Source organism: Chaetodon auriga, chromosome 6 (genome assembly GCF_051107435.1).
Source record: "Chaetodon auriga isolate fChaAug3 chromosome 6, fChaAug3.hap1, whole genome shotgun sequence".
NCBI classification, from domain to species: Eukaryota; Metazoa; Chordata; class Actinopteri; order Chaetodontiformes; family Chaetodontidae; genus Chaetodon; species Chaetodon auriga.
This window is the reverse complement of record NC_135079.1, coordinates 27,895,001-27,917,493: the sequence shown is the minus strand read 5'-3', so window position 1 is coordinate 27,917,493 and position 22,493 is coordinate 27,895,001. Positions and strand designations below refer to the sequence as shown.

At 41.7% G+C, this 22,493-nt stretch overlaps 1 protein-coding gene across 5 annotated transcripts in view; it reads left to right on the top strand.

Annotated features, from left to right (window-relative positions):
- The window catches only part of znf423 (zinc finger protein 423), a 206,765-nt gene that overhangs the window by 64,177 nt on the left and 120,095 nt on the right, over window positions 1-22,493 (top strand). For all 5 annotated transcript variants that reach the window (XM_076732310.1, XM_076732308.1, XM_076732309.1 and 2 more), the window contains exon 3: window positions 7,720-7,899. In XM_076732310.1, coding sequence (XP_076588425.1) covers window positions 7,720-7,899 — 180 coding nt within the window. The remainder of the gene's footprint in view (window positions 1-7,719; window positions 7,900-22,493) is intronic.

Genomic DNA, 22,493 nt, shown 5'->3' with positions numbered 1-22,493 from the left:
TGTTTCCATATGCATGTGTACCTATGCATGAGTGTGTTGTGAGAGTGTGTGAGCGTGTTGTGTCAGCCAAGAGGCCACTTTCTCTCCCTGGCCAGACGGTGCTCTCACCACTGGACAGATGGCCAACACCCTCTCACTCTTCTTCACCATCCGTTCATCTACTCCTTCCTCAATCACTCTATCACTGTCTTGCTCTCCTGCAACCTACCAAACACCTCAATCCCACGTTCTCTACCTCCAGGAATCCCTCTCTGCGATTACACTCCTTCCAAGTCAGAGTGTCATCCATGAGTATGCATGCATGCTTGAGCATATGTGTGCACCTCAGTCTGATTTGTCTCACTTTGACTCAAAACTCACTTTCTTTCGACTTTCTTTGTTTCTTTACATTTTCCTTTGCTTACACACAAAAAAATGATGTTAATAGTCAAAATTGAATTAAAACTTAATCCTTTTTGACCTATAGCTACAATCATTATAGGAAGTTTCTTTTTTCATTAAAAGTAATTAAGGTTATTGATTGGTTATTGATTCTCTGAAATGACACACAAATTTCATAACAGAGGTTTAACTTCACTGAGTTACTCATTATAAAGGTTTATCCTTATCATGGATCCTGCAGTCCTTTGCAAGGTTTTCTCTTTTTCAGTATGTCTGTACTTATTGTTATCGGTTCTATTCTTGTGAACCTGATATCATAAGAATGCCAAAAAGGAATTTCTTTAAATTTGATTAGATTTTGGTGGTTGATGATCAACTGTCAAGGTCACTGTGACCTCACATTTTTGGCCATAACTCGGGAATTCATATGCTGATTATGACAACATTTCACACAGATGTCTAATAGGATAAAATTATTAATCTTTCTTGCCATTGTTCAGTGCCCTAACACAGGAACACAAGGCGAGAGTGTGATCATATTTCACATTTAGTCAAAACTTAATTTGTTGAATTTATAGCTTGCTGCATCATCCATATTTGGAACATCTGAAGTCTACCACAAGCTCATTGGTATTGCTTATATTAAACTTTGGGTGCTTGTTGTTGCACCAGGTGATGAAGTGCTCTATAAGTCCTCTGTACTCCTCTGTAAAAATAGTCTTTAAGTGAAGACTGCATGTTTCTCCCTGGAATTTGAAAGTTTATACTAAACTAACCAAAAGGGAGAAAGGACTAGGAGGAGTGGTGGAAGAGTGTGGCTAAATGCTGTGATGCTGCAAGGTAACTAGTTGTTAAAAAAAGATTTGACATATTAGCAGTGCTCAGCACTTTATATCACAACTGCTACTCTCAAGTTGATTCTATGTTTTAAAAAACTTCATCGTGCTCTGTAGGAAAGCAGGAGATGCATACGCTTGTAAGTAATGTGTAAAATAAAGACCTGTATACTCTTCTCTGTCAGGTGGATGTGTCTTCACTTACTCAGAGCTACCAGAGCTTCGAGATGATAAACACAAGTCCAGTCAGAGCACTGAAGAAAGGCCAGGTGCTGAACAAAACCTCCAAATTGAAATGATATACAGTACCAGTCAAAAGTCTGGGCACACCGTCTCGTTCAATGGTTTTTCTTTCTTTCTTTTTTTTTTTTCTAAATTGTAGATTCATACTGAAGATATCCAAACTATGAGGGAACACATATGGAAAAGGCGTTAAACAAACCAGACTATGTTTCATATTTTGGATTATTCAAAGCCATCATTTGCTTTGATGACAGCTTTGCACACTTGGCCTTCTCTCAATCAGCTTCATGAGGTAGTCACCTTGAATGGTTTTCCAACAGTCTTGAAAGAGTTCCCAGAGGTACTGAGCACTTGTTGGCTGCTTTGCCTTCACTCTGTGGTCCAACTCATCCCAAACCATCTCAATTGGGTTTAGGTCAGGTGATTGTGGAGGCCAGGTCGTCCGACGCAGCACTCCATCGCTCTCTTTCTTGGTCGGATAGACCTTACATAGCCTGGAGGTGTGTTTGGGGTCATTGTCCTGTTGAAAAACATGATGGTCCCACTAAGCGCAAACCACATAGGATGGCATGTCACTGCAGAATGTGAACCAGTTCTATGCTGGTTAAGTGTGCCTTGAATTGTGAATAAATCACCAACAGTGTCACCATCAAAGCACCCCCACACCATCACACCTCCTCTTCCATGCATCACAGTGGGAACCACACATATAGAAACCATCCGCTCACCTTTTCTGCGTCTCACAAAGACATGGCAGGTGGAGTCACAAATCTCAGATTTGGACCACTCCACTGGTCTAATGTCCATTCCTTGTGTTTCTTGGCCCAAGCAATTCGCTTCTTCTTGTTGTACTTCCTCAGAATGGCTTCTTTGCAGCAGTGCAAACCATAAAGGCCTGATTCATGCAGTCTCCTCTGGACAGTTGATGTAGATATGTCATGCTACTTGAACTCTGTGAAGCATTTATGTGGGCTCTAATCTGACGTGCTGTTAATTTGCGATTTCTGAGGCTGGTAACTCTAAATAAGGCTATTAACTGTATAGACCTTTGTACCAACCCTACCTCTGCACAGCTCAACTGATGGTCTCAAACACATTAAGAAGGAAAAAAATTCCAGAAATTAACCCTTGACAAGGCACACCTGTTAATTGAAAACCATTCCAGGTGACTACCTCATGAAGCTGATTGAGAGCATTCCAAGAGTGTGCAAAGCTGTTATCGAAGCAAATGGTGGCTACTTTGGATAAGCTAAAATATAAAACATATTCTGGTTTGTTTAACACTTTTTTTTGCTACATCATTCCATGTAATGGATAATAATAATATAATAATAATTAAGAAAAAATAACAGAAAAAATATTTGGTTAATGCTTACCCCAAATGTGATGCTTTTAGGATTATCAGTAGAAAAACCTGTGAAAAAAACCTGTGAAGTACGTTTATACTGAATTTCTTCATTTTTTATTTGCTGGTACTGCCTTTCTCCTTTTTAGTGGCACTTTGTTCTCAGTGATCCTCGTTATTCAGGATACTTACATATAATGCTGGTATGATTATTTTGTTCTCAAGGTTGGTCTAGTCGATTGGGCTGTATGTGTGACATTGGGTTATTCTCTGCTTGTTGCTGTGAGGTTAAATAGTTTTAGACAGATAGCAGTTGTGCCCTGTGAAAAAGAAGAGCAAAAAAATGTATTTCCTCCATGGCATCTGTTGTTTAATTCTTTGAAGTTTCCCCACCGTACCTCACTTTCTGTCCTCCCTTTGATCCCCTGCACCCGCTCTATGTCGCTCCCTCCCGTCTCTTCCCTCTGGTACCTCCCTCCTCTCCTGTCTCGTCTCATCTCCTCTCTTCTCCTCTCCTCACCAGCATCTTCAGTGTCAGTCCTATTGGATCCTCAGCGTTTATAATGTGATATTAAAGTGTGAAAATTGAGACACAATGGAGCAATGATGATTGGGCCGACACAGACTTCTGATGGTCCCCGCTCACACTCTGCCTGTCTTCTACCAGGACACACACATTCGGACACAGACATTCACACACACACACACACACACACACACACACACACACACACACACACTCAGTCAAATGCTGAAGGGTTGTTCCACAAACACGATATGATTCAATCAAGTTGCACATTTAACTGGTTAGAATACCTGGTGAAGAGGACAAAAATATTGATTGTGCAGGTGGAAGCACAATAGAAGTACCATGACCTTTATGTATGAAAATCTTTACAGAGGTAATAACAAAACAAAATCCAAAGTGAAAAAGCATACGGGTATTGGATAGTAGCAGGCATAACAATGAAGACAATAAGTATGTCAATTAGATTTTTGTCTAATACACTGTAGCAATGTGAAGACAAGATCATGCAGTAAAAATGCAGTGCGCACGCGCCGACCGTGCGTGCAGCCTGTTGCAGTTGCTGCTGTCTGTTTTATTAGTTTTTTCAAACTTTTTTGCTTTATTCTTTATTTTTACCATGTGTGTTTTTATGACTGCATTTTAAAGCTGTGCCCTCTCTAAACATGTTGGTGGAGAGAGTTCTGGTCTGTTTCTTTGCTACGGAATTGCTACTCTCATTACTGAGACACAGCACCAATGCGCAGCGACTTCATGGCCGCATTGTTCACTCCAGAGATCAGCTGATCGCGCTGAGGCCGGTCGGTTTGTCGGCCAGAACATCAGAGATCTCCGCTGAAATCTGGATTAAAACATGCAGGGGAAGACAGAAACAGAGGAGGAAAAGAGCTGGGTCGAGACAACAGAGGTTTATGGAGAAGAGGAGATATAAGCTGTGTCTCCCCTCTCTCATCATGGGCAATTTGAGGTTGCTGGCAAATAAGGCGGACGAGCTAACAGCACTCGCCAGGAGTCAGAGGGAGTACTGGGAGTGCAGTCTGATGTCTTTTACGGAGACATGGCTGAACCGGGACATACCCGACAACAACGTCTCCATCGGTCCATCAGTCCATTCAGACTCTTCGGGCCGACTGGGATTGCGCCGAGAACGGTAAGTGTAAAGGAGGGGGGCTCGCAGTTCTAGTCAACAACCGATGGTGTAATCCTGGTCACATTACCATCAAGGAACGCATCTGTTGCCCGGACATTGAACTGTTGGCTGTTGGGCTCAGGCCATATTATTTGCCCAGGGAGTTTTCACATGCCATTATCGTAGCTGTTTACATCCCCCCCTCTGCCAACCCGACATCGGCATGTGACGTCATTCACTCCGCCATTGCCCGTCTGCAAACTCAACACCAGAGTGCATTCATCGCTATCTCGGGTGACTTCAACCACATCACCATGGCAAAAACACTGCCCAATTTTACTCAGTATGTGAGATGACCTAAAAGAGAGGAGTGAACCCTGGACTTGCTGTATGCTAACACAAAGGTTGCATACAGCTGCTCCCCCCTCCCCCCTCTGGGTAGGTCAGACCACAACCTTGTGCACCTCAATCCCTGTTATGTGCCTCTGGTGAAGAGTCAGCCTGCGACTACAAGGACAGTGAGGAGATAGTCAGAGGAGACATATGAGACACTGCAGGGCTGTTTTGAGGTGACAGACTGGCAGGCACTCTATGAGCCACATGGGGAGGATATTGATGGGCTCACAGAGTGCATTATGGACTATATCACTTTCTGTGTGGACTCCACTGTCCCAGCCAGGACTGTCCATTGTTATCCAAATCCAAACAAGCCGTGGGTGACAAAGGACATCAAAACCATCCTCAATGACTACGCTTACATGCAGTCAATATTCAGGTTATGGTCAATATTCCGGTTTCTGAAACATTCGGAATAACCTGTTTACAGGTTTAAACAGGGTTATTCCTGTATACATGGTAATTATAATCAATTGGGATATCCCGATCACAACAGCGACGCACGGACAACGTGTCGACGCATGGAGAACGTCATGACGCAATGCGCGTCATTTCAGCTTAACGTAGCGTAACTTTTCACTCACCGTCTTGTATATCTCACTATCCCGGTACTTTCTACCGTCTACAAAAGACATGATACTCATGTCTTTCACCACACTTAGGAGGTGACTTGTCTCCTCCTTGCTTCAAAAGTGTGGTGTCCTCCGATTCCTTGATTCCTTGCTAATAGAACATGGGCAGAACATAAATTAATGTTCCGTTCGAATCCGAATTCGAATATGAGCATATTCCGGTTTCTCAAGGTGTTTACATGGCCATGCGCATGCGGGTTATTTCTGATATTCCGGTTATGAAAGGGTTATTGACTGCATGTAAACGTAGTCAATAAGAAGAGGGCTTTCAGAGCTAGTAACAGGGAGGAGAATCAAGGAGGCTAAGGAGAAATACAGGAGGAAGCTGGAGTGGAAACTGTAGCTGAACAGCTTGAGAGAGGTCTGGAGTGGAATGAGGACTATCACTGGCTTCAGAACAACCAACAACAGAGGAGTTGAAGGCAGCGTTGACAGGGCCAATGAACTGAATCTGTTTTTTAATAGATTTGACACTGCCCCCCCGTGTGAACCATCTTCACACCTCCTCCTCCGGCTGCCAGACTGACTGTACTCTCGAACCTGAGGACTACACCCCTCCCCCACCTGTCACCTCCACAGTGTGCTTCACTGGTGACCAGGTGAGAAGACTGCTGATGAGACTCCACTCAAACAAGGCTCCAGGCCCTGATGGTGTCAGCCCCAGGGTGCTCAAAGCCTGTGCCCCCCAGCTGTGTGGAGCCTAAAGCCTGATTTATACTTCTGCGTCGCGTCGACGCCATACCTACACCGTCGACGCAGACCCCTACGCGGACCCTACGCCGTAGCCTGTCGCGCACCTAATTTTCGGTTCAGTCGCAGCCCTATGGTCGTAACAACACTGCCATTTTCAAAGTTTCTGTGGTGAGAGCTACAAGAAAAAATGGACCAAGCCGAAGAAAGAATTATCGAGGAGGTACGCAAGTACGACCACCTCTACAACTCCTCTTCGCGGCAGTATAAAGAGTGCCAAATGGCCAACAATTTGTGGAGGGAAATCTCGCGAAACACGGGGATCCGACAAGAGCCCCCCGAAACCATACAAAGACACAGCCACACACCCCTAGCGGCTTGGCGGTGAATTGCGGAGCAACGCATTCCCTCGACGCAGAACTATGAATGCTCAGTGACGGCGTCGGGTGTAAGCCGTAGGTACGGCGTCGCCGCGACGCCGAAGCATAAACTAGGCTTAAGTCTTCAGAAGGTCCCCATGCTGTAGAAGATGTCCTGCCTTGTTCCCGTGCCAAAGATTTCACGACCCGTGGCCTCCATGGACTACAGACCTGTGGCACTGACCTCCCACATCATGAAGACCCTGGAGAGACTCATCCTGGAGCAGCTCCGGCCCATGGTTGAGCCACTCTTGGACCCTCTCCAGTTCCCCTATCTGGGCGTACATATTGACAATAAACTGGACTGGGCAAAGAGCACTGACGCTCTCTACAGGAAGGGCCAGAGTTGTCTGTATTTTCTGAGGTGACTGAGGTCCTTCAACATCTGCCGGACTATGCCCGGAATTTTCTATGAGTCTGTGGTGGCTAGTGCTATTCTCTATGCTGTTGCGTGCTGGGGCAGCAGGCTGAGGATGGCGGATGCCAACAGGCTCAATAAACTGATCCGCAAGACTGGTGATGTTGTGGGAATGGAGTGTAACTCTCTGATGGTGGTGTCAGAGAGGAGAATGCTGACTAAGCTACGGACTATCTTGGACAACGTCTCACACCCACTTCATCATGTGCTGGTCAGGCACAAGAGTACTTTCAATGAGAGACTCATCCCACCAAAATGCAATGCAAAATGCATATATATATATATATATATATATATATATATTTTCTCTCTCTTCTAATGAATCTCTTCTTTCTCTTCGATTCTTATAAGGAGCACCAGTAACAAAAACAATTTCCCACTCTGGGATCAGTAAAGTATTTCTGATTCTGATTCTAAAAACAGGGAAAACTAACTTAGGTCATACAAGGTCAATGGTCATAACAAAGAGGGACAATCAATAGGGACTCAAAAACAGATCTTGCAGTACACCACATGTTGTTTAACATATCAATATATAACTAATTATTATTTAATCATAGTGCTGATGTATTTCCCTGAAGTCTGTATAGTGCAATATCATGATTGTCATTTCTGGAAAAGTTGCAGCTGGTAACAAAAAACAAGCATGTGAATGTACATTAGCTTTTTTTTAACTTATTTTTGTATGTTGTGTGTCTTCTCAGAAGTCCTGGTGTCTGACAGAGAGCTTAAAGGTGGTCAGGATCGAGAACAAGAGGAGCATGATGACCGAGATCACGATGATGACCTAGATGATGAGTCCATCTTCACCTGTGACAACTGTCAGCAGGACTTTGACTGTCTGGCTGAGCTCACTGAACACAGAACCAACCACTGCCCAGCTGGTAAGATTGTTCATTTGGACTGTGACTCTGGTTGTGCATTCAAATTGACTACACCGTCAGCTTGTTATCGATTTTCACAAACCAGCTAAATAGTACAGCTAAATGTCAGTAATCATGATTTGGCAAGAATAGTTTGTTTACTTGGAGTCATGTATTCCGCGTTCAACAGTGTGGAGTTGTTGTCATGCTGGTTAATCAGGGGTTAGTTGCGGATAACATAATATTCTGACTTATGTGTCAAAGGAAAGGGAAAAACTCAGCTCTGTATAGTCAGAACAGTTCAGTTTAATTTTTCCTCCCCTAAGGACAATTCATTTGGTTGATACAACAAATGAAGGGATTTTCTTTGTTAACAGTTCAATCAGTGCTGTGCATGTCCACCCGCAGTAAAAAAAAACCCCCAAAAATTCTGCGTTTGATGTATGAGGAATGAGGTAGAAGTGGGTCAGTCACTGAGATTGTTTCAAAAAGTACACAAATTTAAATCCTCTGAGGTAAATGGTGAAGATGTGATACTAAAGTGATTTTATATAGTATCTGGTGAAAATTTGTGCTGCTTTCAGACTAAGCTACAGATGAAATGGTTTTGTTGTATCATGCAGAGTCACTAGTCTTACACAGGTTCTTGGGTGACTCAGGCCCTTCCCTGTTTCTGAATACCCATAGCTATTGGATACAGTTGTGTCAGACAGATTTGTGCATTTGCACACACACACACACACACACACACGCACACACACATTAATTATATTATATTCCCTAGCATTTTAGCCTAACCTCAACTATCACAGCTAAATGGCTAACCGTGGCCCTTACCCTGACCTAAACCAAATTCTATGCAACCCCTTAAAACCAAGTCTTAACCTTTAAATGGCACTTTCAAGTGGTGGGGACTGGTCCAAATGTCCCCACTTTTCACAAATGTCCTCACTCTCTGTGTCCTCACTCTATAGCAAGTACAAGTATTCACACGCACACATGTACACTAACCCACCCACACACAGATACACACCTACACACACTCACACACAAAAAGCTGTTACTAGTGCTGGTATAATTAATGGAGGGACTGAAAGGAACGAGTCAGGGGCATCTGGTTTCTACAGATTAATTCAAACACTCACTTAACAAGCCAACACACACACACACACACACACACACACACACACACACACACTTTATTCTTCTGTAAGAAGAAGGCTGTCTGCCTTGTAGCATATGAGAGTGTGTGTTTACTTTTTATAGAGGGATGAAGAAATAGGGAAAAGGGGATGGATGGCTTTGTTTAAACTGGTAAAGACTGCATAATGTAGATGGTAAGACCCTTGCCTGAACAACCTTTTTTTCCCCTGGTTACTTGACATCAAATTCCATTGGTCATTGGTCTTAGGGCTCACACACAGAGATGCTTGAAGATGCGATAATACAGGAATTATGTTTGTTTGCCTTTATTAGATATTCTGCAATGAAGAGCAATAGAAAATATGTGGAGAAATCTGACGGGTGACATGAAGGTCCCTGGCCTATACAGCACAATCATGTCATACAGTATACAGCTTTAACATTGGAGGATCTTGGTGGCCTTTTGGTATTACAACTGGAATTCACAGGAGTAATTGTGAAAGTATATAAATCATGTTCGTGGAAACAATAGGAATACTACTGGACATCACTTAAAAGAGACCTTTATTTTCAGATGTAAAGGCTGATGTACTGTATTTTCTGGACTACAAGTTTGACTTTTTTTCATGGTTTGGCTGGTCCTGTGACTTATATGTCAAAATATATATAATTTAACAAGTTTTTAAATGTTAATTCATACTGGCTGACATGAACCAAGGAGTAAACATTACAGTCTACAGCCGCAAGAGGGCTCTCTAGGCTTGTGACAACTTATGCTGCTCCAGTACCACTGAAAAAATTAGCTGAATGCTGAATGCCGAGTCTGACGACGGCCTCGCAGAAGACGAGACGGCGCGTCATCTTCCTCCAGAGTTGGCAGAGTTGTTCAGAAGCGACACCGAGAATGAAGAATTCAGTGGATTCAGTGATGTGGCATGAGATCGGGAGTTTGGTGAACTTGGAAATAAATTTCTTAATAAATGCGACTTATAGTCCAGTGCGACTTATATGTGTTTTTTTCCTCTTCATGGCGCATTTTTTGACTGATGCGACTGAGGCTACGTTCACACCTAGCAGGGTATTTTGGAAAACGGATATTTTAGCCCCTCCGTTTTCAAAAATAACATCGTGCACACAACATCATTTTCAAAAATGTTGTCGTTTACATGAACCCGGATAAATACGTTGTCGAGCGCCATTATAACTATGCCAAACTTGGGTGCGAATGTAAACATAGGTCACTCACATGACATGAAGTATTTTCAGTTGCATGTTGTGACGTTTCTGAACCTAAAATGCCGTTTAACCCTGTTTACACACCAACACATAACCAGCGTTTTCAGAAATCTCCACTTTGGCCGGAGTTTTTAAAAATGATTGTTTTCCGTGAAAAAAAACTCTGTTTGCGTGTAAACGAGAGGCCAAACCACATGAAAACATATGCATTTTCCTAAGTGTAAACGGGGTCTTATACTCCAGAGCAACGTATAGTCCGGAAAATACAGTAATCTACAATACATGAAATTTTCTTTTCTTTTTTTTTTTTTAAATGGGAAACCTGGTTATGTTTTTAAAAATCTTTCTTGCCTTTTTTGTTTCATCAATCCCAGACCCACACCAAAACACACATACGCACACACACACAAACACACATACGCACACACACACACACACACACACACACACAGACGCACGCACACACACACACACACACACACACACACACACACACACACGGACACACACACGCACACACACACACACACACGTTGTGTTTTTATCACTTGTGGGGACATTACATAGACTTACATTAATTTCCTGGAGCTTTACCCTAACCCTTACCCTAACCATAACCACTATTTGCCTATTCCTAACCCTATACCTAACCTTAGCTAACCCGTAACCCTATCCTCAGTCTTCACCCTTAAACTTAATGATTTACATTAAGGGGACCTGCATTGTCCCCATAAGGCAAGTGAGTCCCCACAATGTGACTGTAAACAGATATTTGTCCCCACAACGTGATAAATACCTGGTCACACACACACACACACACACACACACACACACACACACACACACACACACACACACACACACACAGAATCACAGTGCCAAAAGCACAGGGCTGCTGTCAGAGCACAGGATGTGGCCTGTGATTTCAGCACAGGAGTCTGGGGATGACTACATGCTGCTGAGCGAGAAAGCAAAGGGAGGGAGGGTGAGAGGGAGCACAGAAGAAAGAAATGAAATGAAATGATAAAACATGTTTTTCCCTGGAGAAAGAGTGGTTGAGATTGCAGAGTAATCCCCCAGCTCGGTGGGATGTGTGTGCACTTGCATGCAAGGGTTTGTGTGTGTTCATCTACTGTGTGTTGGTGTGTGTTGTTGGTTGTACATGTGTTGTTTGAAGTGTATGCTGGAGACTGTATATGAGTATGAAGTTAGTGGTGGGACCACAGCTTTCTCGTTAATATTGAGGAGATGGCTAAATTAAAACACATGGAATAAATTTTCCTTTTCTCTGGTTTAAAACCCTGGGATTTGTAAGAGAGCGTGGAACGGCGAATGCACACAAACACAAAAAATGCACAGCCTACTGGGTATGAACACACACCTCTCTGGGTCTGCATGACAGATGTAATGTTTTCATGCATTTTGTAGTTTGATGGTGTTTGGGTTTATCCCTGAGCAGAAACCAAACATTACTGGGCCTGTACTGATTTGAAGATAAGATAAGGTAAAATGAGATAAGGTAAGATAAGATAAAAACTTTATTCACCCCACGCTGGGGAAATTAAGTCAGAGGATACAGGATAAAGATAAAAAATCAGCTATGTATGTGTATGTTATGTACAGATTATAAAATACTAAATGCCATAATAATACTACTGCCCATAGAAATACTATAAAATACTCATATTCTTCTGAAAAACTACCAATGATGTATGCGGAATTGCAATTGAGAAATGCTGTTGCATAAAAAGAAAACTGAATTGCATGGGTCTATGTATATGTACAATATGTACAATTTACAAGAATGCTGTCACCACTATGGATAATAAATAAAGTGTTTGTAATATTGCACAGTTGAAAAAAATACAATAAATTAAAAATTGCACCAGATGTAGTGGATAATGTGAGCATATAGTGGCATTGATAACAGTAGTGTAAAAAACAGTAGGTCCATGATGTAGAAATGGGAAAGACAGCGTCAACACAGTGCTACAGTCTGACAGCTGTTTGGATGAAGAACCTGCGGTACTGTTCTTTCTTACTCGGTGGATGCAGCTGAAGGAGCTGCTTAAGCCCCCTACTGTCTCATGCAGGGGGTGGGATGAGTTGTCCATGATCGATGTCAGCCTGGCTAATATCCTCCTCTCACCTACCTTCTCGATGGTGTCCAGAGGGCAGTCCAGGACAGACCAGCTCTCCTGACCAGTTTATTTAGTCTTTTCCTGTCCGTCTTAGAGCTTCCACAACCCTAGCAATCCTCTGCATATAATACTGCAGAAGCCACCACAGATTCATAAAAAGTTTTTAACAGTGTCCGATATACTCCAAAGGACCTCAGTCTTATTAGCAGATGGAGATGACATTGGCCCCTCCTGCACAGGAAATCTGTGTTGTTTGTTCAGTCCAGTTTGAACACAGATTTGTGGCAGCAGAGTTCACTAACCAAGTGAAGAGAGAGACAAAAGAGGACATATGGCAAATATATCAGATGGCTGTAATTCTCTGAAATCCTCATGATTTTTTTGTATTTACAGGTGTAATAGATAATTTGCACCATCAAGTAAATATACACTGTAAAAAATACAAATAAGCACTTGAGCAGTTTATTTACTTTGATTACAATGTTTTTAATCAGAACTATACAGTTGTTGGAGAAAATAGAATGAAATGAAGTTGCCTATGAACAAATTCCTCCTTTGTGTCACAAATACGTGTTCATGGAGCGCAGCCTGTCGCAATTACACTGAATCACTGCAACACGAAAATTTAACTTTTCTGTTATGCCAGTTGGTGTCAATCTCTTAGTTTCTCTTAGAGTAAGTTCTGTTGTTTCCTGTAGACATCTCCACAGTGATCAATTATTGAAAATTATCTGATTTACATCTGTGGGTCCCAGGTGCAGGCTTAAGAAAGATGTTGGTTATCACTGAATTCTCTGCAGAGAAAATGCTGGTATCTGTAATGCTAACTATACTGTTGTAGCAGATGGGTCCCAAGTTAGCAGCTAGCTGCGGCTATAACATTGAATGGGTCCCAGGTGCGAGAGTGAAGCACCAAGTAATTCAGTGCCACTCTAGCAGAAGGCCCATAAAAAGGCACCATTAATTTGAGTGTATATTGGACAGACACACACTCACACACACAGTGGCACAAATCAATGACACATAAATTTGTATACATGCACTCAAACATGCATGCCCATGGACCCCACACATCTGGTTAATGTAATGCCACATTAATGTGCATGAGCCTGACTGCTCAGTTGGTTTTGTGTGTGTCTGTGTGTTTGTGTTGGCATGTATAAACTGATTTAACTGACACAGTACCTTCTAGTGTACCCGGTAAATATACGCTGTCTCATGGTAGGATACAATGCCTTTATGCTGAATTTCTTCAATACTTTGTATACTCAGTATAGCATATTTCAAAAGAAGTGTAAACTGCAGTATTCACTGTACCATAGCCTTATCATTTTGTTTTCTTTGTAGTACTGCCTGATATTCTGAGGCTCTACTCAAACTTACTTGCTGAGGTGTACATAGTATATGATATCTATATATGTATTTTTGTCTACAACTTTTAGTATATGTGGGTCTGTATCCTGTGTGTGTACAGTGTGTGTGAGAGAGACAGAGCAAAAGTGTCAAGGGAGTGACAATGGGTCTCAGTAGGAGTCAGAATGTGGAGCAGAGGCTCCCTGAGGAGAGGAGGAGCAGAGAAAACTGCTACAGACCAAATGGAGAACATTTTCTGGCCTGCTCTGACACATGAACACACACACACACACACACACACACACACACACACACACACACACACACACACACGTACACATCCCATGAGGGAATCCCAAAATCTATATTACTGGCCACAACATTCCAAGGTTGGGTGAATGTGATCTGTATAGAGGTTTAAACACACTCACACTGTGTTTTTAAACTGCAATGGAGGATGGATTTGTGCAGCCACTGTCCATTTAGTTTAACTGTATGTAAAAGCTGCCTGGCACATACACCCAGGATGAAGGATGGATGAAGGCAGGAACGTGGAGGTGAAACATAAAATGTGCAGAGAGGAAGTGAAAGTTGGGAAAGGACAGAGGAGAAAAACATGGGCCAGGGAGGGGAGCTTGTCTGTTTGTGCAGGGGCCCTTGGGTGACTGGTTTGCCTCCCATGGGACATTCCCCCACGACTCAGCTCTTTGCGTCTGTCACAACCCGCTATCTAACACACACACACACACACACACACACACACACACACACACACACACCACACACGTATGCAGAGAAATACCCTCTTGAGCATAGAGAAACGCTCGCACACCGCACACACCTCGCTGCGTCTGTCGTAAGGATAGCAGCTGAGTCCTGAGTCTCTTATTAAAACCACACATCATTTTGTACAAGAGTGAGAGAAGGAGAGGTAGGAGGAGTGTAATCTGAAACAAAATTACAGACACCCTCCTGCACTCTGACTCTGTGTGTGTGTGTGTGTGTGTGTGTGTGTGTGTGTGTGTGTGTGTGTGTGTGTGTTTCTAATCCAGTATCTGGTGCTGATTGACAAAATAAATATTGTGCTCTTAGTTGTTTTCTTTATGTTCACTCTTTTTTATTCCCCGTGGTTTCCATCCTCTTCGTCTTTTTCCCTGTCCCACCCTCTTGCCCTCTTCATCATCATTTGCCCCTCTTCCCTCATTCTGCCCCCTTCCCCACTCCCCCCTCCCTTTGTTTCCTCTGTGTCTCTGCACCCGAGGGTGGCCCAAAGATTCCTGTGCTAAGCTCTTGGCATATATACAAGTGCACAGCACACACACAGACACAGCTGGCTGCCGCTCAGGTTTTCCAGGGAGAGAGCAGGATCCTGCCACAAGAGGAGAGGGGGATGGCAAGAGGAGAAGAAGAGGAAGAAGAACATGCAGAGAGGGAGGGAGAGGGATTGAGGGATGGCAGGGAGGGGGTGAGACAGATAAGGGTTGTTGTGAAGTCGTTTTTCATCACAGGGTTCATTTTTCACCACAGAGTTCTCCTACTCTGTACATCGCTCTATTTCTCTTTATCTGTCCTTTCCTCGTCCCATTCCCTTCCCTTGATCCCGCTTTGTCTCTCTTTATCTTCCCTTTTTCCTCTTTTTTCCGTGTCATCCTTTCTCCCTCTCTCCTCTTTGCCCCAGCTCTTTCTCTTTCTCTTTCCCTCTTACCTAAAGTCTTTCCTTCCCCTCTCTGTCTCTCTCTCTCTTTCAGCCTAGTTTCTCCTTTATGAAATATGGATGGGAGCAGTTTTGGGCACACGGAGAGGTTGGAGGAAGGGAGGGATGGAACTTGGGAAATGGCATGTTTAGAAGGGGGGAGAAACAGAAAGACAGAGAGGGGAGATGAGGGAGGGAGCTCGTGTCTCAGCAGACGTGCCTTGTGCATGCACCTAAACACCTCACTGAGCAATCTGTCAACATGTCAGCAACACATGTTTGGTAAAAAAAAAAGGAGGAGAGCGGTTGGAAGGCGAGAGGAGAAGGTGAAAAAAATCTCTTCTCCTCCAGTGGGAGTAATAGCTCCCACCAGGGCTCTGGAAATGCTTTGAATTCAGCAGATTTCTATTGCGGGGTTCTCCCCCAGGGGTGTCTTTTTACAATGCCTGCATCTCAGAAATTTGAGCCCGAGGACCCCTGGGGGCATCCTTTCATAATGCTTGAAAATGTAGGGTTATATTGTGTGCTCTTCCCCATGGGGCTTTTATTAATACCTGTATTCACTGCCACTAGAAATTACACAGGCGGCGCTGCAGGGGCCCACGCTCACTCCAGGAAGGGAGAAAGTCTCCACAGGGATGTTTTCTCTCTTCTCCTCTCTTGTTTCCTCCCTTCTCTTCTCCCTCCTTCTTGTCTTCCACCTCCTCCTCCCTCTCCTCCTACTTTGACTCTCTTCCATTTTTTTACTTAATGCAACAGTGAAAAAGAAGAATTTGCCAAAGGACACAGGAAAGTGTGGTGTGTGTGTGTGTGTGTGTGTGTGTGTGCGTGCGTGTGCGCGCGCATGTGTGTGTGCACACGTATGTACGCGTGTGTGCGTGTGTGTTGCCACCAGCTAACCCTCTTGTATTCAGCCTCACTTTGGTTGGAGGGAAAGGAACACTTGTTTTAAAATATAACTTCCGTCTTCTTTCTCTATCATTTCTCCCCCTATCAGTCATTGTGTGTCTGTGTGTAGATCTTGCAGAGTAAATATTTGTGTGTGTGTGTGTGTGTGTGTGTGTGTGTGTGTGTGTGCGTGTGTGCGTGTGTGCATGTAGACAGAAAAAAGCTCTAGTCAAATGTTTGATTTTCTAAGCTGTGTAAGGAATAGACAGACAACCGCTTATGTCTCCTAACATTCATTAGAATTCTTCAGCCAAAGGGTTTGCAGATTCTTTCTCTGTCAGTGTTTGTTTTTGTGTTTATTGATCAAATATTTACACAGTCAAATTAATGAAATATACATTTACATATCTTTGAATAAATAAATGTGTCTGATCTTCCCAGCCAGGCTGTTTATATTGCAGATTTAGATTTTGCACTCTGACTGTATGCCAGTTTTAGTCATGGCTGGACATTGTAGATCATGCACAAGAAGACCCTGTGAGTCTCTGACTTGTTAAACTTTAGGTGCACTCTTGTCATAAAGCAACTGATGCTTATTGTAATGCTTGGTTTAAAGAGTTTTTGACAGAAGTTTGTTAATAAAATAAAACTCAAAATGCTGCCTTTTTTTGTCTGTTTAGATTTTTTCAATAGATTAAAACTGATTAAACCTGATTAATGTAAATAATACCCAAGACAACAGTTTTTGTTTTTTTTTTGGAGATAACGCAAAGTATTAAAAGTAGAAAATCAGTCATTAATTCATATATTATATTAATTTATGGTAAAAATATGAAACATCAGGCATCTGGTTACGGCTTCTTAAATGTGTAAAAGTGTTCCTTGCTTTTGTGTAATTACATATTGAATATTTTGGGTTTTTTTTTTTTTTTACTGTTTGACAAATTAAGCAATTATAATACATGATGTTGATCTTCAATAAATTGTGATGGATTGGAGTTGATAAAAAGGGTGAGATATCACCTTCGATGTTGCGTCTTGCAAAATTGTTTAAGTAATCAGTACCCAACCAGATTTTGCAAAAGAAAATAAATTTAAAGAATTAAATAAAATATATGCAAAATTTTGCCATTGATATCATTTGTATGATTCATAATACAGTTAATTATGTAACTAAACTTTATTGTTGTACTCCCATTTCCAATGTGGAATTGGAATATGTGTGCAGTTGCACTGGCTAATTACATGTACACTCCATGATATGTGTCTGACAGCATCTAATTGTTTTTTTCAGTCTCAACACTGTTACAAGCCACCTTTTGAATTCCAGGTATTTCTCCCTGTGATCAGCTTTTCTATTGATCTATCTCATGGAGTTCAGAGGCATTTTTTCTTTCCAGTGTTTATTTGAGCATCTTGTCACAAGCATTGTCAGGGAATCCTACAGGTTATACAGTATGCTGGATAAACAAACAAACAAGTTCAGGAACTGTGATTAACGATGTCCCACCGTAACCGTTTTTGAGGATATGTTGACACAAGATATTGAAACCCTTATAATTGGCAGAATCTCATTTTACTAACCTCACTTAAGTTGAGATTATATAACAGATAATTCAGTGCATTAACTGATTTTCACTCAGTGCTTTTACTGATGTTTTTAAATATAGTCAGCTACATATCTGGTGTCTTAAATATGGCAATCAAAATAAAAAAAACAAAATGTGTTTTGGTTTCAGAAAGCACGAAAGCAACAGACTTGACTGTTTGCAAAATGCCGCACTACTTATTTACTGGTGTTATGCTTGTCAAATATTCTCTCATTGCACATATTGAGTTCAGAGTGATAACGATGGCAGATTTATCACTGAAATTCACAATAATTCTTGAGACACTAGGTCTTGTTTCCTCACAGAAGTAAACAAAAGCAGGCTTCTCATTTCTAGCTTCTGTATTTTGCGAGCTAAAATGATGAATCTGGATTGCAGATTTTATAAGTGTAGCTAGCTAATGCTAATACTTAAACCGCATGAGTCAGCTGTTGACATTTGCATGTGACAGTTATTGAAAAAAGATTCTCGAAAACATAAATATGTACTTGATGGTTGTTGATGCAATAAGATAGCGGCTGAAGCTACATGTCCCAGGCATGACATCATTATCCTCACGTTGTCTTTATTTACAATTTGGCAATATCTGTGCAGTCTAGTTCTTTGTCTGGTTGTAAATGAAATACTCAAAAATAAAATGTAAAAATAACGAAATGTAGATTAATTAAACTGTATTTGATTCTGACATAACCTTTGAATTGTTTTGATGCTTGCTATAGAAAAACATACTGGGACAAGCAATACAATAGTTGGATTTAGGCTATCCTTTATTGTTGGTATTTTCAAATACATCAAAACATGATTCTACCTCTTGTCAGTTTATTAACAATGTAAAGGAATGTAAAAAGTGTGTATTGGCTCCAAATAGGAATAACAATCAGGTATAGACCTACATTCACATGTTAAATGTAGCTTGCAGTAATGTAGGTTAATTAGTAAATGCAATGTGATTCATTCTCAAAGTTTATTTGGCAGAAAACCCAAAATATATTATTTAAGTACAAAAGTCACTGTACCTCGGGGCATGTCTATCAAGTATATTTACATAGGGCAGCAAAAGCAAATACTGATGTGGTATGCAATAGAGGGGGCTTTTCTGTAACAACAAAACCAGCTGAGCTTGTGTTGCAGTATGAAGTATGGAGATAATTTAAGGTGTGGGTATGTGAGACTGCGCAAAAAGCAACATGAAAAAACAGTTACCCACATCCATCCTGCTCCTCTGGCTATTTAGTGGTCTTCAAGTGAGGCTTATCATTCACACAGTTTCTCCTTACTGCCTCTCAGTATTAAATATGCCAACATTGCTCCAGTGTGTGTTTACAGTAGCTGCAACTAGCCACATTAGCCATGCAACATGCAAACCCAATTCAACAGGCGTACTAGCAAAATAAGCTATATGAAAATGGAAAAAATGTAGCTCGTAGGTTTTAAGTCAATCTCAATCCAACCATGTGCCTCTGTTTTGAAGAGAATCTTTTGTATTGGCCCTCAAAGCAGTCAAAAGTGAAATGATTAGCACACACATATATATAGCAGAAGAGTATTCCAGCTGTTTTTCCATTTCCATGAAGTTAATCAACTGACCAACTTTCTTGGATGGTAGGAGTAAATGAATGCTTTTGTGTTGGTTCTTGCAGCCATCAAATGAGAAATTTGGTGTGTACTGCTCATAATGTTACCTTCTACATCTTTGTGCTGACTGTCGAGGAGCCCCAGGCATTTATTCTCTTGCAGGATCGTTCACACCTTGGGAGTCGTTGAGGTTGGTCATGGTGTGAATTAGTGTTGAGCTGCCTGGGGATCTCAGGACTACATTGTAAGTGGCTGATGAGGAGTGTCGTAGATAGGGGTGGGAATTGATAAGATTTTATCAACATCAATACCATTGTCGATTCTGCTTATCAATCCAATTCCTTATCAATTCTCCTAACGATTCCAAGAGGAAGAGCAACCATTTTATTTTTTTCCAAAATGTCTGCACAAGACAGCATGAATATATTTAACTTAAACAGTGATATAACAGTGTCTGACACTAGTAACATTCAAAAGAAAAATGCAAATATTGTTGCTTTAACTTATAAGCCTAAACCAAATGTCAGTCAATAGTAAAACACTCCTTTTCTTGGAAATGATATAAAACAGTGACAAGTCCTCTCTTTAGAAAAATAGGCATGTATGCCTAGATAACATCTTGAAAATACTGTAATACTGTGTAAAAAAAAATACTGCGTAAGGGTGTAACCCTTTCACCACAAACTTGGTCACGGCCCTGTGACACTCGTTCATCCTCTCCTCATTCCACTCAGCTCCCTGTGCAGCAATCGTGAAGGGGGTAACTGAAGCCGAGGTCAAGGGGGCTGCTGCTTGAGGGCTATCTGTGACTGTCTCATCATAGCCATCATCATTATCTAAAATGCATAAAAAAGGAAAATATTTCTACGTAGCTCGGCTTAAATAATCTAAAACTGCATTCTGCTTGCAGGGTGACAGTGTGCCAAATGCAGGATATATTTAACGTGGATGTTACCGTTGTCGATGGAGATCACAGTGGAGCTTTTAGCTGCAGCATCAGTAACGTTAGCAGCACTAGCACGCAGAGATGTTTTGGCATATTTGAGGTATTTGCACCTTTACCTGAGATGACAGCGTTGCACTGATTACACACGGCAGTGTTCTCATCGCTTTTACCGAAATGGAGCCATGCTTTAGATCGTTTCCTCCGCTCCATGTTTCGTCCTGGCTGAAGGAGATGTGCGTCGCAGTGTCCCTGACATACCGCGATGTGACGAGACACAACGCGACATGACGTGATGTGACGCGAGGCGACATGCTGCTGTTCCGGGAAATGAAAGGATCGTTAAGAAGAATCGATAACATTGGAGGTGTGCAATTCCGATGGAATCGATCAATTGGAACCGGTTCTAAGTCGGTTCTCGATTCTCACCCCTAGTCGTAGACCACCTCCTCTATTCAGTGATGGTTGTTGTAGTTTGATGTAGAGTGCTCCTTTAATGTCTCTTTCAAACCACTGGTCTTCTCCTCAAATGAGTATCCCTTGTCCTTAAGATGTAGCTGGACTGCTGAGTCTTTGACCCAGGTGTCATCCACATACCGCACATAAACCAATGGCTGGGGGCAGTTCCTGTGAAGGAGATTAGGGTTCTGCTCTCTACTACATCTATATAGAGATTGTCCACCAGTGGAGAATCCTTTGACTCCATGGCACAGCATGCTTCTGTTTTTAGAAACCCTTGTACTAGAAGGAGGTGGTTGTCAGGCAGAGGTCTAGCTGGAAATATATGTGGTTTGAGGTGAGGTTAGTTCCTGGATGTAGCTCTAGTTCTCTGAGTGCATGCATAGTGCCCTATCTGCAAGTTTATTGCAGCTACAGTAAAGCATAATATTTTTATATATGCTGTTGGAGCTATTTATTGTCCTTGTAATATTTAATGATTAAGTATTTATTTGTTTTGCTTCTATTTTGTAATGAAGAATATTCTTCTTCTTCTTCTTCTTCTTCTTCTTCTTCTTCTTCTTCTTCTTCTTCGCCTTCTTCTTCTTCTTCTTCGTCTTATTATTATTATTATTATTATTATTATTATTATTATTATGTTTGATTACAATTATACTATGATTATTTCAGTTAATTTGAGTACTTGTTAATGCTTTTAATTAAAGCCACAGTGCACCGGAGATCTATGTGTAGGCGTAGGCAGGTATAGGAAGAGGAGGAACCAGGGAGGGTTTATGATTTTTTTTACCAGGGCAAGAAAGGCAGCAGACACCATCATCTTTTTTTGACTGTTTGTTTGCAAAATGGTAAAATAACCTGCAAGAAACATTATTTGTTTTGCCTGGACAATTAACTTATTTTTCCCTGGCTAAGATTTGTACCCTGGGTGCCTCAGTGGCCGTTTGATTTGAGTTTGTTATACCTTTCTCATTTTTGTGATTTTTGATTGTGATTTTGGAGGACAAATCGCCTACATATGTTAAAAGGTGCAAAAACCATCGAATGGCATGACAAAGGTCTGGGAATGAGACCAGGCTCACAGATAATGTCCATTTACCTTCTCTGTGTCTCACAAAGACACAACAGTTGGAACTGAAAATTCCCAAGTTGGACCCATCAGACCAAAGTACATATTTCAGCTGGTCTAATGTTCATTTCTTGTGTTTCTTGACCCAAGCAGTTCTCTTCTCCCTCACTAGTGGTTTCTTTGCAGCAGTTCAACCATTGAGGTCTTATTCACACAGTATCCTCCACAGACATCAACAATTTATGTTGAGATGTGCCTGCTACTTGAATTCTGTGAAGCATATGTGGCCTCTAATCTGTAATGAACTTGTCTTCTGCAGCACAGGTAACTTTTTTCTGGGACGGTCCTTGAGAGAGCTAGTTTCATCATAGCACTTGATGATTTTTACAACTGCACTTGAAGATATATTCTTGAAATTTTATGGATTGACTAATTTTCATGTCTTAAAGCAATGATGGACTGTCATTTGTCTTTATTTAGTTGAGTGGTTCCTGCCATAGCATGGATT